Here is an 18,329-nt window from a genome sequence, read left to right as displayed (position 1 = left end):
CAGAATAAACATGTATGCATGTAACATTTGCACACATACACACTGAAGTATCAATCCCCATGTATTACTAGTATTAAACAATTTACAATCCCAGGTGCCTTGCTTAAAACTATATCTACTTAAAATCAATAACACTTATCTTGGTAAAGCTTATATTGAATGACAAACTATATTAGATACACAATAGCAGATTTTTTATTTTTTTAATGCCAATATGGCATGTCATATCAATAACTTGAGCTTTCATAGATGCCAAAAACCATATTAAGTAAAAATAAATAAATAAAGAAATAAAAATTAATGTCAGGATGATATGAATTGAATTCACAACATTTAATTAAAGAAAATTTAAATATTATAATTTAACTTTAATTTTTTTTTTTAATTTTTGGGTAAGTTACTTTACAAAATTGTCTCATCACTTTATATTCACATGATGTTGAACAACTATACTGTACTTGTCTCTCATATAACATGAAAGCACAATATTCATGATTATCATAAATTATTCTCAAATCAAGATACAATCGAACTTTGTATAATGCCTGTTTTTCCCATAACATGCTTTTCATTTAATAGTCACTAATTTAAAATGTTAGCACTAATATTATATAACGCACACTCATGGCATGCTGACCTGTCCTCTCCAACAAAGAAAATCGTAATTTGGCTTCCTTCTCACATCCAGCAACGCCTACATACCCCTCTATCTCTCTCATTATTATACAATCGGTCTTTCACCTATTCTCTCATCGACATGCGTCAACCCACTCATCGTTTACTCGCCTATTAAAATAGTTACAAAGCCCTATGTATTTTCGTGCTGTGTGTTTGTGGCGATCCATATTAGCAGATATTTACAGTCTCCGTGGTGTAGTGGTAAAACACTCGCCTGGCGTTCCGCGAGCCCTATGTCATGGGTTCGTATCCTGGCCGGGGAGGATTTACTGAGCGCAATTCCTTAACTGTAGCCTCTGTTTAACGCAACAGTAAAATGTGTACTTGGATGAAAAAACGATTCTTCGCGGAAGGGGATCGTATTCCAGAGTCCTGCCCGAAACGCTACGCGTACTAGTGGCTGTACAAGAATGTAACAACTCTTGTATATATCTCAAAAAAAAAAAAAAAAAAAAAAAAAAAAAAAAAAAAAAATATTACTGTAGCCTAATCTAAACCCCATCCATCACTGTTACCTCACCCTTTCCATAGGGTGAGGTTACCTCTCCCCATCCTAGGAAGGATGGGGATAATCTGGGAGCCATACATGGTTCCTCATTGGAACATAGGCGTGCGTCACTTGACGAGTTGGAGGCAACACCGCAACACTAATGACATCCATCACCACTTTCCAACACACACTCACCCATCCACTAAAGAACATAAACAAACATTTGTTCCAACCCTTTGTTGTTCGACCGGGGAACCGGTCGGCCGAGCGGACAGCACACTGGACTTGTGATCCTGGGTTCGATCCCAGGCGCCGGCAAGAAACAATGGGCAAAGTTTCTTTCACCCTATGCCCCTGTTACCTAGCAGTAAAATAGGTACCTGGGTGTTAGTCAGCGGTCACGGGCTGCTTCCTGGGGGTGGAGGCCTGGTCAAGGACCGGGCCGCGGGGACACTAAAGCCCCGAAATCATCTCAAGATAACCTCAAGATAACCATTGATCCAAGGGGTGGGGCTGACCGACATAGTATTATTGGTTCCTTCTTCTTCTCGAGTTTTACCCCTACAGTCACTGTTCTTTGGTAGTTTGTGCTGTGATGTAATTGCTTGTGGCTGTGCACAGCGTACACTCAGTTGCTGGTTTACCTGTTTGTACAAATGAAGCTCATTTGATTTACTCCAAGGTCACATGCCTTAGCCGAGTTATTTGTACAGTAACGACATTTTTTTATCTTTATTAACCCTTACCATTGTTTTAGGTCTAGACTGGGTTAGATTAGGAATAGGCTTTTAGACTTCTTCCCATCTTGAGGTTTGAGACAGAGGTCCTTGTGTCCTCATTACAGGTCATGTTGAACAAAAGTACTGTATACCTGTTCTACGTCTCGGTGCTTGGGGGTCAAACAAAGCCCCTCTGACTTGCCACCCACAATATTTCAAACAAGAGATGCCAGACCAATGATGATATATTTTAAGACATTAGTGCTCTCCAGAGTGGAACATTATTGTACAATAACAGCCCCATTCAAAGGTGAAAAATGTACAAATAATTTTAACTACCAAATTAAAACAAAAACATCTAAATTATTAGGACTGCTTAAATTTGTTAAATCTGCATTCTCTAGTGGGCAAGTGGGAGAGAGAGACAACAAAATAATGTACACTTGAAAAACATTTAGAGGGACTGATTCCAAATCTGTACATGGAAATACCACAACACGAGACCAGGAGCCACGGCAGGAAATGCAAAATAGCTCTGTTGAAACACACAAGTGCAACAGGCATGGTAAAAGAGAATGGTCAGCATCAAAACCCAAGGCTTTTCAACACTCTCCCTCTAAACATAAGGGGTATAACTAGTTGACCTCTCACAGTGTTCAAAAGAGAACGTGATAAAACACCTCCAAAGAATACCTAATTAACCATGCTATGAGCAGCTGCATCTACAGCCTTAAGACCAGGCCATGGGAACATTGGTCCTTGGAATCAACATAAAATAACAGCAAGGTATCCCGCATTTATAGCATTGTGTGTATAGGATATCTGATTCCAACTTCTGTTACTAAGTTGGGGACTACCTGTATGAACAATCTGCATATAACATTTATCTTTTGACATTATGTATGTACACACACACACACTCCAGTATACATCACAAACCTGAACAAGTCTGACGTGAATGGTATTAACTTGTTTAACCACAACAACATATTAGAAATGTGACAAGTTTTTATCAGTCTAAAAATAAAACTTAAAATAACAAATAATAAAAATATTTGATAATTATATAGTTTGGATAATTACTACCATAGATAACAATCAATTGTTTGTTTATTCATTCATTCATTCACATTCTTGCATGTGTACGAACCAAATATGTGAAACACACAATTGTCAGCTACTGAAATAAATCATCTAATACAGTACTGTACTTATGATTAGTGCTCAGTTTTAATAAACTTCTTGCAACAATCAAACAAAACAGAACATTATATTACATATTGAATCTCACACCCAAAGACATCTTGAAGCACTGCAAATGCCTCACAATAGTGCTTTACTCACTGGCCGACTCTCCAGTGTTCTGAGAACCATCCGAGCCGGGTGTGGTCGCTGCCGAGTGAGTACCCTCTGTGGCGGTGGTATCTTCTGTCATTACTTGAGCCATGAAAGGCTGGTTGCTTCTGCTAGGTGGATCATCATCTTCATTTTCATCATCATCAGATGCATGGGGAGCCAAAGTCTGATGTAAGGCAACCATTATTAGAGCTCCCATTATGAAGTACGACACACGGTATACGTGCACACTGCCGAACATCAGTGTGATGCACGACATGAAGTGCACCATCCAAGATGCCTGCTTGTAGAATTTTCTGAAAAATATAAATAAATCATTACATAAGATGCTACAAATTGCAAAATGTTCTTATTTTGATTACAGTTTCAGTTTGAATGTGGCTTGAATTATATTTTCCAATTTTGGAGTCTCAATATACATTATATACAAGGTTAAAATCTAGTGGAAGGCCCACAAGCCAACTCTTACTGTCACCTAAAAGACTCTTGCAGATATGACAGTAAAATGACCACCACTGCCTCTCATACAGGTGGTGATACTGTATATCAAACTAAAAACTCTACACGTGAAGATTGGTGGAAAGACTGGAACCATCCATTTATTTACGTGGATCTTCTTATCTCAAGATAAGAAGATCCACGTAAATAAAGCCACCAATCTTCTGGGAAAGGTAACACAAGAGAGGAGCCAGAAACCAGAGCTATACATATCAGACCTAATACAATAGCCCACAAACATCTTTAAGATTGGATAACACTAGTAGTAGCACCTGAACCAAAAATAACATACAAGGAAGCCCCACTCAGTCCCGTCCAGGTAAAATGTGTCCACTGCTAGGCCATGCAACTGATAAACATTATTGCATACAGTGGAAGCTGCCAATTACATGCCGATATAGAGATTCAGTGAAGGATGCCTGAACAACTCCCATATCCACTAGGAGGAAGCCTTAACCATCTCCTGCTATGTCAAAATCAGAAAGAAGTGGGATAAACCACCCCTCCCTGTAAACCCATTCATGGCTCACCAAATGTACAGCACACTAATAATCCAGAAGCAAGGCCACCTGCATAGGGAAAAAGGATAAGTTTAATATTCCACCCACCTTTCCTTCCCTACTGTCTTTTTTTTCCATTCAAGCAGCAAACCACTGGCAGGCAATTTGTGAGATGAAAGCCCAAACCCTACTGTTAATAGATGCAGCAAAGATCCATCCACTGTAATGTGAACTTGCAGCATCTGCAGTGGTCACCCATCCTAATCAACACAGTGACCAGTAAAAGCAAATTTCCAGCCTAACACCAGCCGAAACCGTGACTTGCCCATAAACAGCTTGCTCAAGTTGCAGAAGGTAGGGATGCCTAGGAATTTAACTCCAAAAAGCCAGAGGAGGAAAATGAAGAAGCAAAATCCACCTCAGGCATAACAGGGTTTGCAATGCTGGGCCCTACAACTGCTGGAGTTCAAACCAGCACTGATGGCACAGTAAAGCATCTTTAATCACAAACAGCCCAAGGGATACACCACACAAAGTTAAGGTCTATTGACAGGTGCTTGGGTTCCCATCAGGGCAGTCGGAAGCTGCTCAACACCAGACAAAGATGGATGTACAAACACAAACAAGACCACCTCTGGGAGAGAGATGGTAGCCACCCTGATGTTCCATACCAAATGAGACTTCCTGAGATTGACCAGAAAGCCATCCATTTCCAATATAAATGGTAATAAATCTGCTCTAGAAACTTCACAAGTGAAGAGTGGCTGAGAGCCTGGAGGTATGTAACACCGAGAGCTGATCCTCTGTATGAAGTGAAAGTCAAGAAAAGAAACCAGATTGAGAATCATGGCTGAACAGGCTACAGACCTAGAGCATACCTGGAGAGTGTTTTGGGAATTCTTCTATGCTCTGAGCCCGGCCTGAAGCCAGGCTCAACTTGTGATAACTTGGTCCAACAGGCTGTTGCTTGGAGCAGCCCGCAGGCCCACATATCCACTACAGTCTGATTGGTACGGCACTTCTTGCAAGAACCTGTTCAATGGCTTCTTGAATACATCCACCTTCGTTCCGGCAATATTTATAATGCTTGCTGGGAGGGTGTTGAACAGCAGTGGACCCCTGATGTTAAGACAGTGCTCTCTGATTGTGCCTATGGCACCTCTACTCCTCAATGGTTCTATTCTGCATTTCATTCTGCATCTTTTGCTCCAGTATGATGTTATTCTACTGTGCAAATTTGGGACCTGGCCCTCCAGTATCTTCTATATGTTGTATATTATTTGATACCTTTCTTGTCTCCTTTCCAGAGAGTACATTTTGAGAGCTTTGAAAGGGTTCCAGTTATTCAGATGTTTTACCATTTCTATGCATGCCATATATGTTCTCTGTATTCCCTATAATTCAGAGATCTTTCCTGGTCTGAAAGGGGAAGCGAGTACCAAGCAAGGAAAAGTTACCTGTTTACCTCTACAGGTAAGGTAGGAAAATCATGTGGCCCACAAAGCTCTCTAGCTTCCAAAAAAATGTTAAAAGCATCTTGGCATGAAATGACAGATTAACTGGTTCAGTTGAGATGAAGCCTGTCAATAGCAAAAGCTTTGTGATCAATGAACCTCAGGAATTTTGTGGTTCTATACAGATGAAAAGAAATCCACCTATGGAATGCCAAATGTGTCACATATCCAAAGGAAGGAGACCTAGTCCAGTTCTAAGACTATGTATTAAGCAAAACCAGGAATATCTGTGAGAGCACAATCTGCATCCTGTGAATGTGTACCTTTACAAGGTGAAATTCCATGAACCCATACAAGAAGTTATGGCCAGTATCTAATACCACACTGGAAGAGAACAGGAGTAGTCCCCTGTGTTGATGTTAAGCACCACAGGAGCACTGTCAAGAGTGGATATACCCTAAGCCCCTCAGTACTGAAACACTTTTGCAGGCAAACTAAACATCTAAACAAAAGGAAAAAGAACAAATACATTATAGCCAATAAAACCCTGCCAAATGATTCCTGAGGTAAACACACTGCAAAATCACACACACTCTAGAATCAACTGGCCACATTTCATGCACAGTACAAACATGAGGGGCTAGACACAATGCCATGAAGTGATAAATGTAGCAGTAAATTTAAGAGGAGAAATACCATTATTAGTGCACTACTGAATCAGAACATGAGAGAACTGGACAGTAAAACAAGCAGTAACCAGCACATATGATTATATCCTAGCACAACCATAGTGTGTACGGTTTGGCTCACAATTGAATGGACCCGTATACAATTCCTGGTGAAAGCAAGAGGTTGGGCACATTTTCAAACAGTTGATGTTCTTTGTTCACCTAGCAGTAAATAGGTACCTGGGAGTTGATAGTTATGAATTACATCCTGGTTAAGGTCAGGTGTTGGCCTAGGGAGACCTCAATGAGCCTAACAGGCTTTCAGTCCCCAACAATGGGAAATCAAAGTTACAAATGTAGTGGGGAAACTTAAGAGAATAATCACCACTGCTTAAAGACTCAAACCAATCCATACCAGAGTAGAAAAGTCAAGCCATTGGTTGCTGGAAGTTGGGAGAGAATGGGCATGTTTATGCACACTATTGTATTCACTATACTGCAGTAGCATAAGTCCACTGCACAAAAGAATCAAAGTGTTTCAAAAGATAATGCAAACCACTTAACAGAAAGTACGTATCCCAGCCTGCCTGTAGCTTGCAAGCAGGCTAGAATGTAACAAGGTTGAGCTGGAGAGCAAACTGTTGAGGCAACTGGTGGCTACAACCAGGACACAGCTTGGCAATCTTTGTTACTAAAACTGCCGCTGGAAAAGCTTTTTAATTTATGTACAACACTTTTCTGTCTACAATCAGCTTTGAATTCAGTATTCTTGTGTCTTCCCATCACCAGTATAACCTGATGGGGATACAGTATTTTAGAAAGGTGCCTGCTATGCTAGTGCAGAATGCTGACCTGCTATAACTGGAAGATCCTGACCAGAGGAGAAGTGTGCCAAAATTCATCAATTTATTGAAAAGAATTGCAGACATTATATTAAAAGGTTACGAAGGCAATGAACATTTAACTTGCTTAGATGTTTCGGTAGTTGATACAATTCCTGAGAAGAACACGAGGCTTACACAGGGATGTATTAAATAACTTTGAAGTTTGTAAATAATTACCTGTCCATATTTGGGAGTTTCTTCTGCCATAGGAAACAGAGTGTGACTAGAACAATGATTGTTACTGCAAGTGTCGGGTCTTCCGTAAGCTGTAGATTATTACTGTAAATATACAACTCCATTACTGACAACTGTATGTTACTTGAACAAATCCACAAGGGCTGCAATGAGGCTTCGAACCTATGTCCAAGATAGTCCCAGACGCGCCTTAGTCGATTGCGCCACGACATGGTCTAAAGAATTGCAACCGGGAGTGTTACTGCCCTCTCACAGATTATCTCGGATGTAGGTTTGAACCCTCATCACGACCTTTGTGGATTTGTTCATTTGATATATCACGCTATTGTGATTTCTGTGTTACTTCTTTACACCAATTCAGTAAGATTAAGTTTTCCATGCCTACAATCATGATCAATATATTTCACAAGCATTTTATATAATTTTATGGTTATATTGCCTTAACTCCAAAACACATGTAATCACAAAGGCTAGAATTAAGTTATGCCTCACCTTACTAATCTACTCCAAATAACAAGAGTTGGTGTGTTGAGGATGACAACAAGGAACACCAACATCATGAGAGTCAGGTGGAAGTGGACTCTCGACAGAGCCCGATCTGTTGACTTTCCACTGCCTGATGTACCTGGTATTAGTCCCAACACAATTCTCTCTATGTAGTCTTCATATAGCTTGAAAACCTGTTGGAACATTATAGTTGTTTAAAGTAGTGTACTACTTTACAGTTTTACTGTTACCTCTACTGTACAGCACCAATACTTTATTTCCCATGGAAAATATTGCAATAGAGTGGAAACTTGACTCAACACATCTCTGGTTGGAAAGCACACTTTTCAAGCTGGATTTACTCACCCAATTTGATGAAATCTGGTTTGCTGAAGCAAGGGATGTGTGGATTTGCTTATGATATTGGGGCAGAACTCACAGACTGGTGGAAAAAGTTTCTGAATCCGAAATGCTGTCCACTTAGCTGTCAGGCCTTGGGAAATCAATTACCCAGGTACCTATTTACTGCTAGGTAACCGGGAAGCCGGTCGGCCAAGCGGACAGCACGCTGGACTTGTGATCCTGCAGTCCCGGGTTCGATCCCAGGCGCCGGCGAGAAACAATGGGCAGAGTTTCTTTCACCCTATGCCCCTGTTACCTAGCAGTAAAATAGGTACCTGGGTGTTAGTCAGCTGTCACGGGCTGCTTCCTGGGGGTGGAGGCCTGGTCGAGGACTGGGCCGCGGGGACACTAAAGCCCCGAAATCATCTCAAGATAACCTCAAGATAGGTAACAGGGGCATCAGGGTGAAAGAAACTCTGCCCATTGTTTCTCGCCAGCACCTGGGATCGAACCCGGGACCACAGGATCAAGCGTCCAGTGTTCTGTCCGCTCAACCACCGGCTCCGGTCCACCGGTTCTTGCTCACGGGTAACCCTTGGTCGACTTACGGTCTTGCTGCGGGTGGGCGCACGCTGGGCTTATCTCGGATACATGCAGCATTTGATGCATTCATATCAGTTAATACTGGTGTAGTCTCTAATCCCAGGAGGGTCAATAATGTGGTCCCAATATTCAAGAAGGGGTGAATTAGTACTCTTGCTGTGGCCTACTGAACAATAAGCTTTCCAGAAATTGTGAGCAAGTCCCTAGAAGCAACAATTTTAGACTATAAGGAACCACAGAAAAATAAGGGTTTACACAGGAACGTTTTCTATCTCGCCAATTTGCTATTTGCATTACTTTTATCAATTTTATAGAAGACTTATCCAATAATTTTCCCTAAACTGCAAACCATTTGTATTTTCTACAATCCTGAATAAATATCTAAGTCTGATAATACCAAAATGATACAATAAATGGTGTTCTTTATCCAATTTTCCTACCTTTATGAAGTAAAACATGCCAGCCATGCTCAGTGCCAGAGTGCCACATGAAGAATAAGCCAGAGAGGTCAGTGCTACACACACCACTACTGGCACACGAGACAGTCCTGACACTGCAAGATCAGCAATCACATCTGTTCCACCCAGTCTGTGTCCCAGAATTCTGAAATATGAATGGATAGACAACATATTACCTGCCAGTAAGTGTAACTACCCAAGTGTAGTTACAGGATGAAAGCTACGCTCGTCGTGTTCCGACTATGTTTTCACATATGGCTTTGGTCTCCACCACCACCTCACTTAATTTGTTCCAACTGTTTACCACTAGTTGTGTAAGGGAATTTTCTTATATTTCCTTGGCAGCATTGTTTAGTTAGCTTAAATCTATGACCTCTTGTTCTTGAAGTTTCAGGTTTCAGAAATTCTTCCCTATCAATTTTATTGATATCATTTACTATTTTATACATAGTGATCTTATCACCTCTTTCTTCAATCTTCTAATTTTGGCACATTTAAGCTCTGCAGAAAGCACAAGGAATGGGGAAACTAGCACTTACCACCCAAACTATTTGTAGCTGAAAGCTCAAAAGCTGGGTTCAAACACAGCCATTTAGATCCTATGGATTTGACTGCCAACTTGTCTGAACCAAAGGAGGAAATCTACCTCTAATGTGAGGGAATCCTATGAATCCACCAGAGGGTTGAGAACTGAACCCACTAACACACAAAACAATCAGCAGGTAAGCCATCCACCTAGCATTGCTTTGAACAGGATGAGGCTCACAAACATGTTGACTGGCTTCCCTGGAAGATGGAAGTTACTTTGAGCCTAACAGGAGAAGTATCAGAGGCCGATATACATTTAATTATCAATTACATATACAGTACACCATAATTGTTTTCCTGAATAGTGATGGCACAGTATAAAGCAGTGCGAGGTAAGCATACTGTTATTGCTTCCAAAGTGAAGAGAGGCAAATTCCCTGACCACTCACATGAACCTTTGGAAAAACCCCTAATGGTTATTTTCTTTATATTGTACATTTTATCCTTATGTTACATAAATTTATTGAAAACATCCAATTCAAGGAAAGCATACTGTCTATGCTCGGCAGTCCAAATCATGTTGCATCATTCGAGTTCCCCAAACCTTCAAGCTAGCAGAACATTTGAGTTAGCCAAAATTCTTACCAAGAATGTGCAAATATGAACAAATTTGCAATTTTTTTGTACCACAATCCAGTTACATCTACCATTTACCCTTTACACTTTCATCATTTACATGCTTGCTTCTGCCATTTACCCCTTACATTTTCATAATTTACTTCCTACCTACTGCTGTTTACCTGCACATCATGAACATCAATTTATTTGGATAACCCAAAGCTTTAGTTTCCTGCAATTGGATTACTGAGCTCTTATAGTAGTGTCTCAATCCATTGTTATATGATAAATGATTATCCATGGATAAATGAAAATTTTGTGTACACAAATACACACAAACACATACTATATACTTTTACTACACAAGTTCCACCGCAAGGTTACATAAATTTAACGAAAACATCATACTCTGGATGATCATAGTATGTCCAAGTGCTGTTATATATTTGATATCTATGGATATTCAGATATAAATGGAAACACTGTGTTCCACAGGTAGGTGTAACTAGAAATGATAGTAATATAGCCATTATGATTTGGCCAGGTACAAACAACATGGCCAAACCAGACTTGGGATAAGGATGGTGTTACAAACAGCATGCCTGGCATAAAGTTAACACAACTGTCCCTGAACATTTAATTTAAATTCCCTGCACACTGGCCATAACCAAAATCAAAGATAATTGCTCAATTTAGCTTCAATTGATGAAGGAAAAGCCTAGGAGGCGTAGGGTAGTTACCGGCTCATTCCAAGGATGAGGGTAACCTGTAACTGAAAAGACAAAAAAACAAATACCTCATACTATACAGCCACAAACATCTTGGCCAGTATGAGACCTGAGGTAAGGGGGTGTACACACGCAATTTGCTTACATACATAACCATATGTCCCCAAGAAGAAGTGTGCAGCACAAATGCTTAGTCTTGTAATAAAAGCACCCGGTAACCATGAACCATAAGTTAGAACCTACCGATGAAGCATGGCCTGAACTAGAACAGAAAAGACAAGAAGAAATTTTGAAGCCAAAGGACTGAATCCACATAGCTGAACTCCTCCTGCATACTCACACTATCGACTAGACCACACGGGCTTGAGATACTTTTAAGCCCACCCTCGTTCAGCTGGTAGTGCACGTGCCTGAAGAGTTCAGCAATATGGGTTCAATCCCATACCATGGCTTCAATATTTTCTCGTAGATATATCATGTAACCGTTATCTCGTTGTGCAGAGAAAGATTACTCAGGGTTAATAGCTGTTAAAACGCAATCAGACAAAGACACCGATCCCCAGAATTGTCATAAGATAACCACAGTATATACAAGTCAACTTACACATGAAACCTAGGTTCCTAAGGATAAACATAAGTTATTTAGCCAACTCTGGTCTCAAGGCCAGGAGATCCATCACAGGAACAAGTCAGGACGACTGTGATGAGAGCATAGGGGGAAGGGAATCTAGTGTTAGTGAGGGCATTGGTATCTGGTGGTGGTGAAGGGTGGAAGTGGAAAACTAGCCAAGCAAGACTTAAAAACAAAAACATAAACACTGAGTAATCATTAAATGATAGTAATATAGCCATTATGGATGGACTGTACAAAAATTGGACTCTTCTACCACAAAAAAAATCTACATTTTGTACTATCAGAATTCTAAGTACAGTACATAATACTGTATTTGAAACAGATTAACCATAAATCTAAGATAGCATATTGTGATCCTAAATAAGTAATCTTGGGCCTAGCAATTGTAATCTTATGCCATATTTAGCACACACACATGCACTATATTAGGCCTTGAAGTTGTATTTGGTGGTTGTCATTTTTTGGGGGACTCTTTTTACAAGCTAACAGCATAAAATCTGGACTTTTTTGAAGGTGCATATTTTGTACATTCCAGCCATAATAACCAAAGGTACTTTATTTTTGGATAATGAATTAGTAGTTGTTAATATTTCTGCTGTGTCAATGCACAAGGGAGTCCCTAGGTGTCATGATTCTGTCCACTAAGACATTCAGTAATCTTGGCATCCAAGTAAAGCACTCTGAGCAGAATGAAATGTAAGACTCCATGACAAATATCCAAATAATACTAGCTAGAATATATGCAACACAAATAACACTCACCTAATAACAAAGGCATGTGCTGCATTGCCACAAAGCAGGACTAGGCCCCAGGCAGCAGCACCCATGGCTAGCGACAAAGGCAATGTTCCCAGGAAGAATAATATCGGAAGGGCTGTGAGTTCTTCTCCATTATTATTCATAATGATAAAATCATCAGACATGTCAAGTTTACTGAAAAAAAAAGTCACACATTTAATAATTCTGCTTGTTAAATGATGCATTGTCATCCTTAAAACTTGGCCACATGTAAAATTTTCATCGGATATTTTGGATTGAATTTGGGGCTAAAGTCATGAGCCAAACAGTGGAACCTGAGGGTTATGCAGTGCTTTTCATAACCTTTTGACCAACTTCTTGAAATAGAGACTTTTGAAGGAGCGCTCCCATTTCCGTAAAAATTCTACATGCTGAGTTGGCTCTCATACAAGTGAAGCAGCAGTCATTGGCCAACACTGAGAACACTGAAAAACAAGAATATGTGGAAAGAGAGACTTGAGTTACCTCAGCAATCGCATTAGAGTGAGAAAGGAGGAATAAAAGGGTTGTTAAAGACGAATGGAAAAATACTAAATAAGAGACTTGAGAAAGCAACAACATTGTTGTGATCTATTTCGGAAAGACACTACAGTACTGAAAAAAGGGGACAGCAATTTCTTGGGAGTAATTTAAGAATTGTGGCTCCTTACCTTAAACTAACCCGTGCTATTTTGAGAAATGGCCATAGGATGCTTCAGTATTTGGAATCGGTATAAATTAGGATGACACAACCAGCACTGAATGAGCCTTTTATCCAAGGTGTGATGCAGCCAAGGTATCCCAAAAATCCATAACCTTAGGTTAGTCTAGGATTCACTATTAATATGATTTTCAATTTATTCCTCAAAAAGCACTGCTTGCTTGGATACATTTTCCAAAATGAAGTCTACTTGCCGAACGAATAATGTACCGACTGAAGAAATGTAGCCGATCACTACATCACTGTAAATACCATAAAGAATGGCATTGAGAGATGTACAAACAGATTGAAATACTGTACTGTACTGTACAAGAAAAGAATAAGGAATGTAGTGTATGGTAAAATTTTGATCAAGTCATGCCACTGACAATTGTATTAAGAAAGACTATGAATATTTTGATTTAAGAAAATAAAGAATACATATACAGCATACTATATATACATACTGTCCATATAATGTTCAGACATACATACAAGTACATTAATTTTAAATTTTAATTTGCTTTTCAATTTTTTGAAGCACATTCATATAAAATGAATCAACAAAGACAGATTAAACAGTGCAAGAGCATATTTTCAGGGATGAAGTGTTTAGTCTCTTCAGTCCACATAAAACAAATAGCAAGATCTGTGACGGCGTTCCACATGCTAGACGTTACAATAATGATAATCACCCATGTAAAGTGCCAGATATTATCACACACAATTTTGTATTGCCACAATGACTGCAAAAGACCATGCAAAGACTATCTACGACTATGCTTCCCAAGGCAACACTATTGAAACATACATCTAGGCTTGCATTCAACAGCAATGTTTCTTGGCTAGACTGGAATACTACATTGTGAGACTAACTGTAACAAAGCAATTATTTTCATATTCATAAAACATATAGAGGAAGGAATACCTGTTAAGCACACACACACACACACACACATGTATGATGATGTAAGTAGGATAAGGTAAAATATTTAGACTACATGCAAAGGAATGTAATATACAGTATACAAACTTGTGGTGCTTTGATAACTGTATAAATAAATAAATAAGTAAATAAAATATTGTACCAAAACAAGCTTGTATCTGTATGGTGGCATTCCATAAAAGAAGACAAATTTAATTAAGAAGTCTCCTGGCAGTTACGCATCGAGCACCTATTTCTACAGCTTACCACACCCCCTCCCCCTTATCCTCATGGTGTGGAAACACCGTGGTAACTGTGCCATAGCAGAGTGTATAACAGAGTGCAGTTGAAATATGATGACAAAATATTTAGCCACACAAAGCAAAACTTGTGGGAACATTTTAAGGAAAAATACAAACTCAGCACATTCATAATCTATCAAATCTTTCAACTTTAACAAAGTTGGCTTGAAAATAATGCATGGCTCTTTTAATATGCAACAATAAGACAATGATACAAATACTTGAATGTGCCCTAATCCTTACTTCAATATAATGCTGCTGATCTTTATAAAAGGAACAATGGCCAATGGTGAGAGGGTAAGCATGGATGAAAAGAAGGATGGACAGTAACCATCATTCCCAATCGTCTGAAAAAAAAAAAAAAAAAAAATCAAAGAGGAGAAATAATTATTAAATGGATATAATACAAAGGACATCACATATTTAATGCACACACAAAAAAGCATGAAAAAGCACTGTATATACAATGTGCACAAAGTCAACTTTTGAAATGATGAACCATTAATGATAAGACAGACAAGACAGACGCTGTAAATTAAAATAATTGAAAGTACGGATACTGATAAGCCTTTTCTAAATCTAAAACAACAATATTGAGGCCTATAAACAACTGACACACACAACCAACCAACCAACCAATTCTAAAGTTCAAGGATCAAAATGTAACCTTTAATCCTCAATATTATTTAATGTCTTAATCTCCAATATTCCCCCAGAGAAAACCAACGTTGAATGTAATGAAATGCTATATTTTTGAGCCCCTGAGGCTTCCTGGAGCTATCAGACTAATGTGTGATATATTAGACCGGGGCATTAGTCTATTGAGTTCAGCCTACCGAGGACCACGAACCAGAACTCCGCCCACCAGAGAGGTGCAGGGAGCAATGGCCCTGGAAAACCCCCTTGTGGTTGGGTTTTTTCTCATTTGCCATCGACCAGGGTTAGGCACCCAGAAAGGTAGGCATAACAAAAACCCCACATGGTAAGAAAATTACAACTAAAAATCAAAAACCAAAGAGAGAGGCAGAACTCCCTCCAATCCCATGGAAACAAGCAAACATCAATCCATTTTTGTGTCGCTCGTCTGTGCAGCCCTCCCCTCCCCCCCCAAAGAGAGGGAGGGGGGAGCCCCTGATCTCCCCACGCCGGCTACCTAGCAGTTCAGTTCGGAAGCAAAACAACATCAAACAACGCGAAAAACTGCCGACCGGAGGGAAGGAGAGTTGCCAGGGAGTCTCCGGGGCTCATCCAGAAGATAGCATTTCATTACATTCAACGCTGGTTTTCTGTGGGAAGCCCCTAAGGCTCCCTGGAGCTACATAACCAAAGACAGAGAAAAGGGGGACTTATCCCGGGAGGCGGCCGCCACACACTCTTCAACGTGAAGTCAAGACAAATAGCTGCAATCTATGACCCAAAGCAACACAGGAATGCCCATGAGCAGGAACGTTAACCAAATAATGGGCGGCCAGGACTTGGAGATTATACTTTACTTCCCCCTGGCTATGGGAGAATTTACTGCTTAGTGCCTTAGCCCCAAGTTGCATTCAAGCCAGATGTGAGATTCAACTTCCGGACTGACTACAAACACACACAGGCCCCATGCAGGGAAGCCTGATGCGAAATTGGCATTCCGAAAAGTGAGAGCAACCGCCAAAGATCCAGTAGTACAGGAGAAGGATAAAGACCAAGGCGGTCTTCCCCTCCTCAATACACTACAAGACTTTCTCTCACTGGGTCATTCTCTCTGTAACTCGCAGCAAACATAGCAGGCAGAGGATGGATTCTCACACCGAATTTAATATTCAGTGATTGAGATTAGGGGCTGGAATCCTGAACCAACTCGAGCACATTGGTTAAGTTACAATATGAATAAGGGTGGCAGTACTGCAGAATGAGGAATGACATAAAAGGCCTGTGTAAACAAAATAACAATTTATTCAACAAACTTACATTCTAATACACAGCCACCCACTTTACGTTAATTCAAGAGTTTCATTTCAAATCTGTCAAACACCACTGTTGCAGTAGGTTTCCTGACCCACCACCTGACAGATATATAGACACACAAGACCTCGACCCACTGGACAGGTCATCAACAAACGTTAACTAACCTGAAGTACTTCGTGCACACTCTTGTCAAATCAAACACCAAAACATGACATGAACACATGAAATGAAACACAGCAACAACAACAATTGCTTAACAATCAACGTCATCAAGACATTCAATCAATTAAGTTAAAACACACATTACTCGGACGGCATTCAAAGATAATTAACAATTACTCAATTTATGTTAATTAATCACCAACAATTATGTTAATCACTGTCACTAGACAGTCAACAAATCAATTAACATTTAATACACTGTCACACTGACAAGTGTTCCATCAAAGACAATTATGTTAATTTATTGTTTATCACTAGACACAACAATCAATTAACTCCTCAATACTGTACACTGTCAAACTGACAGCTGGCAACCAATGACAATAATGACTACATTAATGACTTTTCGATAAATAATCAGACGGATTACTTATTGCTTGTCCCCTTTGACAAGCCACTAACAGGATACTACACTACAACACAACACAATACAATGCACAATAATACACAAATGAGAATAATACTTGTCACACAGACAAAATAATCCAATGAGTAACAATCAATGAATTACCCAATTACTGGATCCCTGTAAAGAGAGAGAACCACAGTGTCACACAATGACATTATTGATCAATCAATTCAATGCACTGCAATCTATGATAACAGCCCAATTCTCCATGCAAGTAACATAAATCATTTGTACACGCACAGCATGTCACCTGTTGCTCTCACTAGTGACAGGTCAAGGAAGGTTAAGAGCTGTCACTACTGACAGATTAAACACTCCTGCAATCCCTATGAACTTCTGACACAGAGGTCTCGCAAGGTGCAGCAAAAGACACAGTGGAGGTAGCTCCCAAGGTGACTTGTGGAAGGCAACCCCAAGCTCCCAAAGACAGTACTTACAGGGCATCTAGGGAAGGGAACCCTTGGCGCAAGCAGCCCGAGTACTGGAAAAATTACTCCTGGCTCACAACACCACAAGTAGACAGCACCACACCACAAGGCACAGAACTGGAAAATTCTGGAGCAAAAGGCACACAACACTATCAGTTCCACATCAGCCACAGAACTGCAGGATGGATAGCCGGCACAGGGGCCTGGGCTCCCCCTTCTCCCTCCTGGGGAGGGGGGGGGAGGGTGCGCAAACAGCAGCACGGTGACATGGTGACGTCATGTTCATTTGCTCCTTTTCATTTGGGGAGTTGTGTCCACTAGTTCGGCTTTCAGCAGCAATATTTTAACCAGAATAGGGGTTTGTTTTGGGGCGCTTACCTTTCTGGGTGCCTGATCCGGTCAATGGCAGACATAGAATGCTTCCAACCACATGGGGGTTTCTATAGGCCATTGCTTTTTGTGCCTATCTGAGGGGGCAAGGTTCTGGCTCGTGGTCCCCAGTAGGCCTAGAACTCCATGCACACTGACTGATGCCAGGGTCTAATACATTCATATCAACCCAGATAGCTACAGGGAGCCGAAGGGACTACCCCCAGAAAATACAAAGATAGTTCAATTTAACAAAGAGTGGAGGAGAAATGTGAAATCTGGATGAATGGAAAACAGCTCAAGAGAATACAATTTGTTAGTACCTAGAATAAATTTGGGGGGGAATGGAGGCACTGAAAGTTTTTGAGAGAAAAAAAACCAGCGTTGAATGTAATGAAACGCCATTTT

General features: G+C 40.2%; 1 protein-coding gene across 2 annotated transcripts in view; it reads right to left on the bottom strand.

Moving 5' to 3' along the window:
- Nucleotides 1-2,979: 2,979 nt before the first annotated feature.
- Nucleotides 2,980-18,329, bottom strand: part of PGAP1 (GPI inositol-deacylase) — a 56,268-nt gene continuing 40,918 nt past the window's right edge. For both annotated transcript variants that reach the window (XM_045764264.2, XM_045764266.2), the window contains 6 exons: nt 14,787-14,890; nt 12,602-12,772; nt 9,314-9,476; nt 7,935-8,122; nt 7,425-7,526; nt 2,980-3,539 (listed from right to left, as the gene is read on the bottom strand). In XM_045764264.2, the coding sequence (XP_045620220.2) occupies nt 3,224-3,539; nt 7,425-7,526; nt 7,935-8,122; nt 9,314-9,476; nt 12,602-12,772; nt 14,787-14,890 (1,044 nt within the window). In that variant the 3' untranslated portion in view covers nt 2,980-3,223. The remainder of the gene's footprint in view (nt 3,540-7,424; nt 7,527-7,934; nt 8,123-9,313; nt 9,477-12,601; nt 12,773-14,786; nt 14,891-18,329) is intronic.

This window comes from Procambarus clarkii, chromosome 75 (genome assembly GCF_040958095.1).
Source record: "Procambarus clarkii isolate CNS0578487 chromosome 75, FALCON_Pclarkii_2.0, whole genome shotgun sequence".
Classification (NCBI taxonomy): Eukaryota; Metazoa; Arthropoda; class Malacostraca; order Decapoda; family Cambaridae; genus Procambarus; species Procambarus clarkii.
The sequence above is the reverse complement of the archived record's forward strand: the minus strand, read 5'-3'. Positions and strand labels throughout refer to the sequence as shown.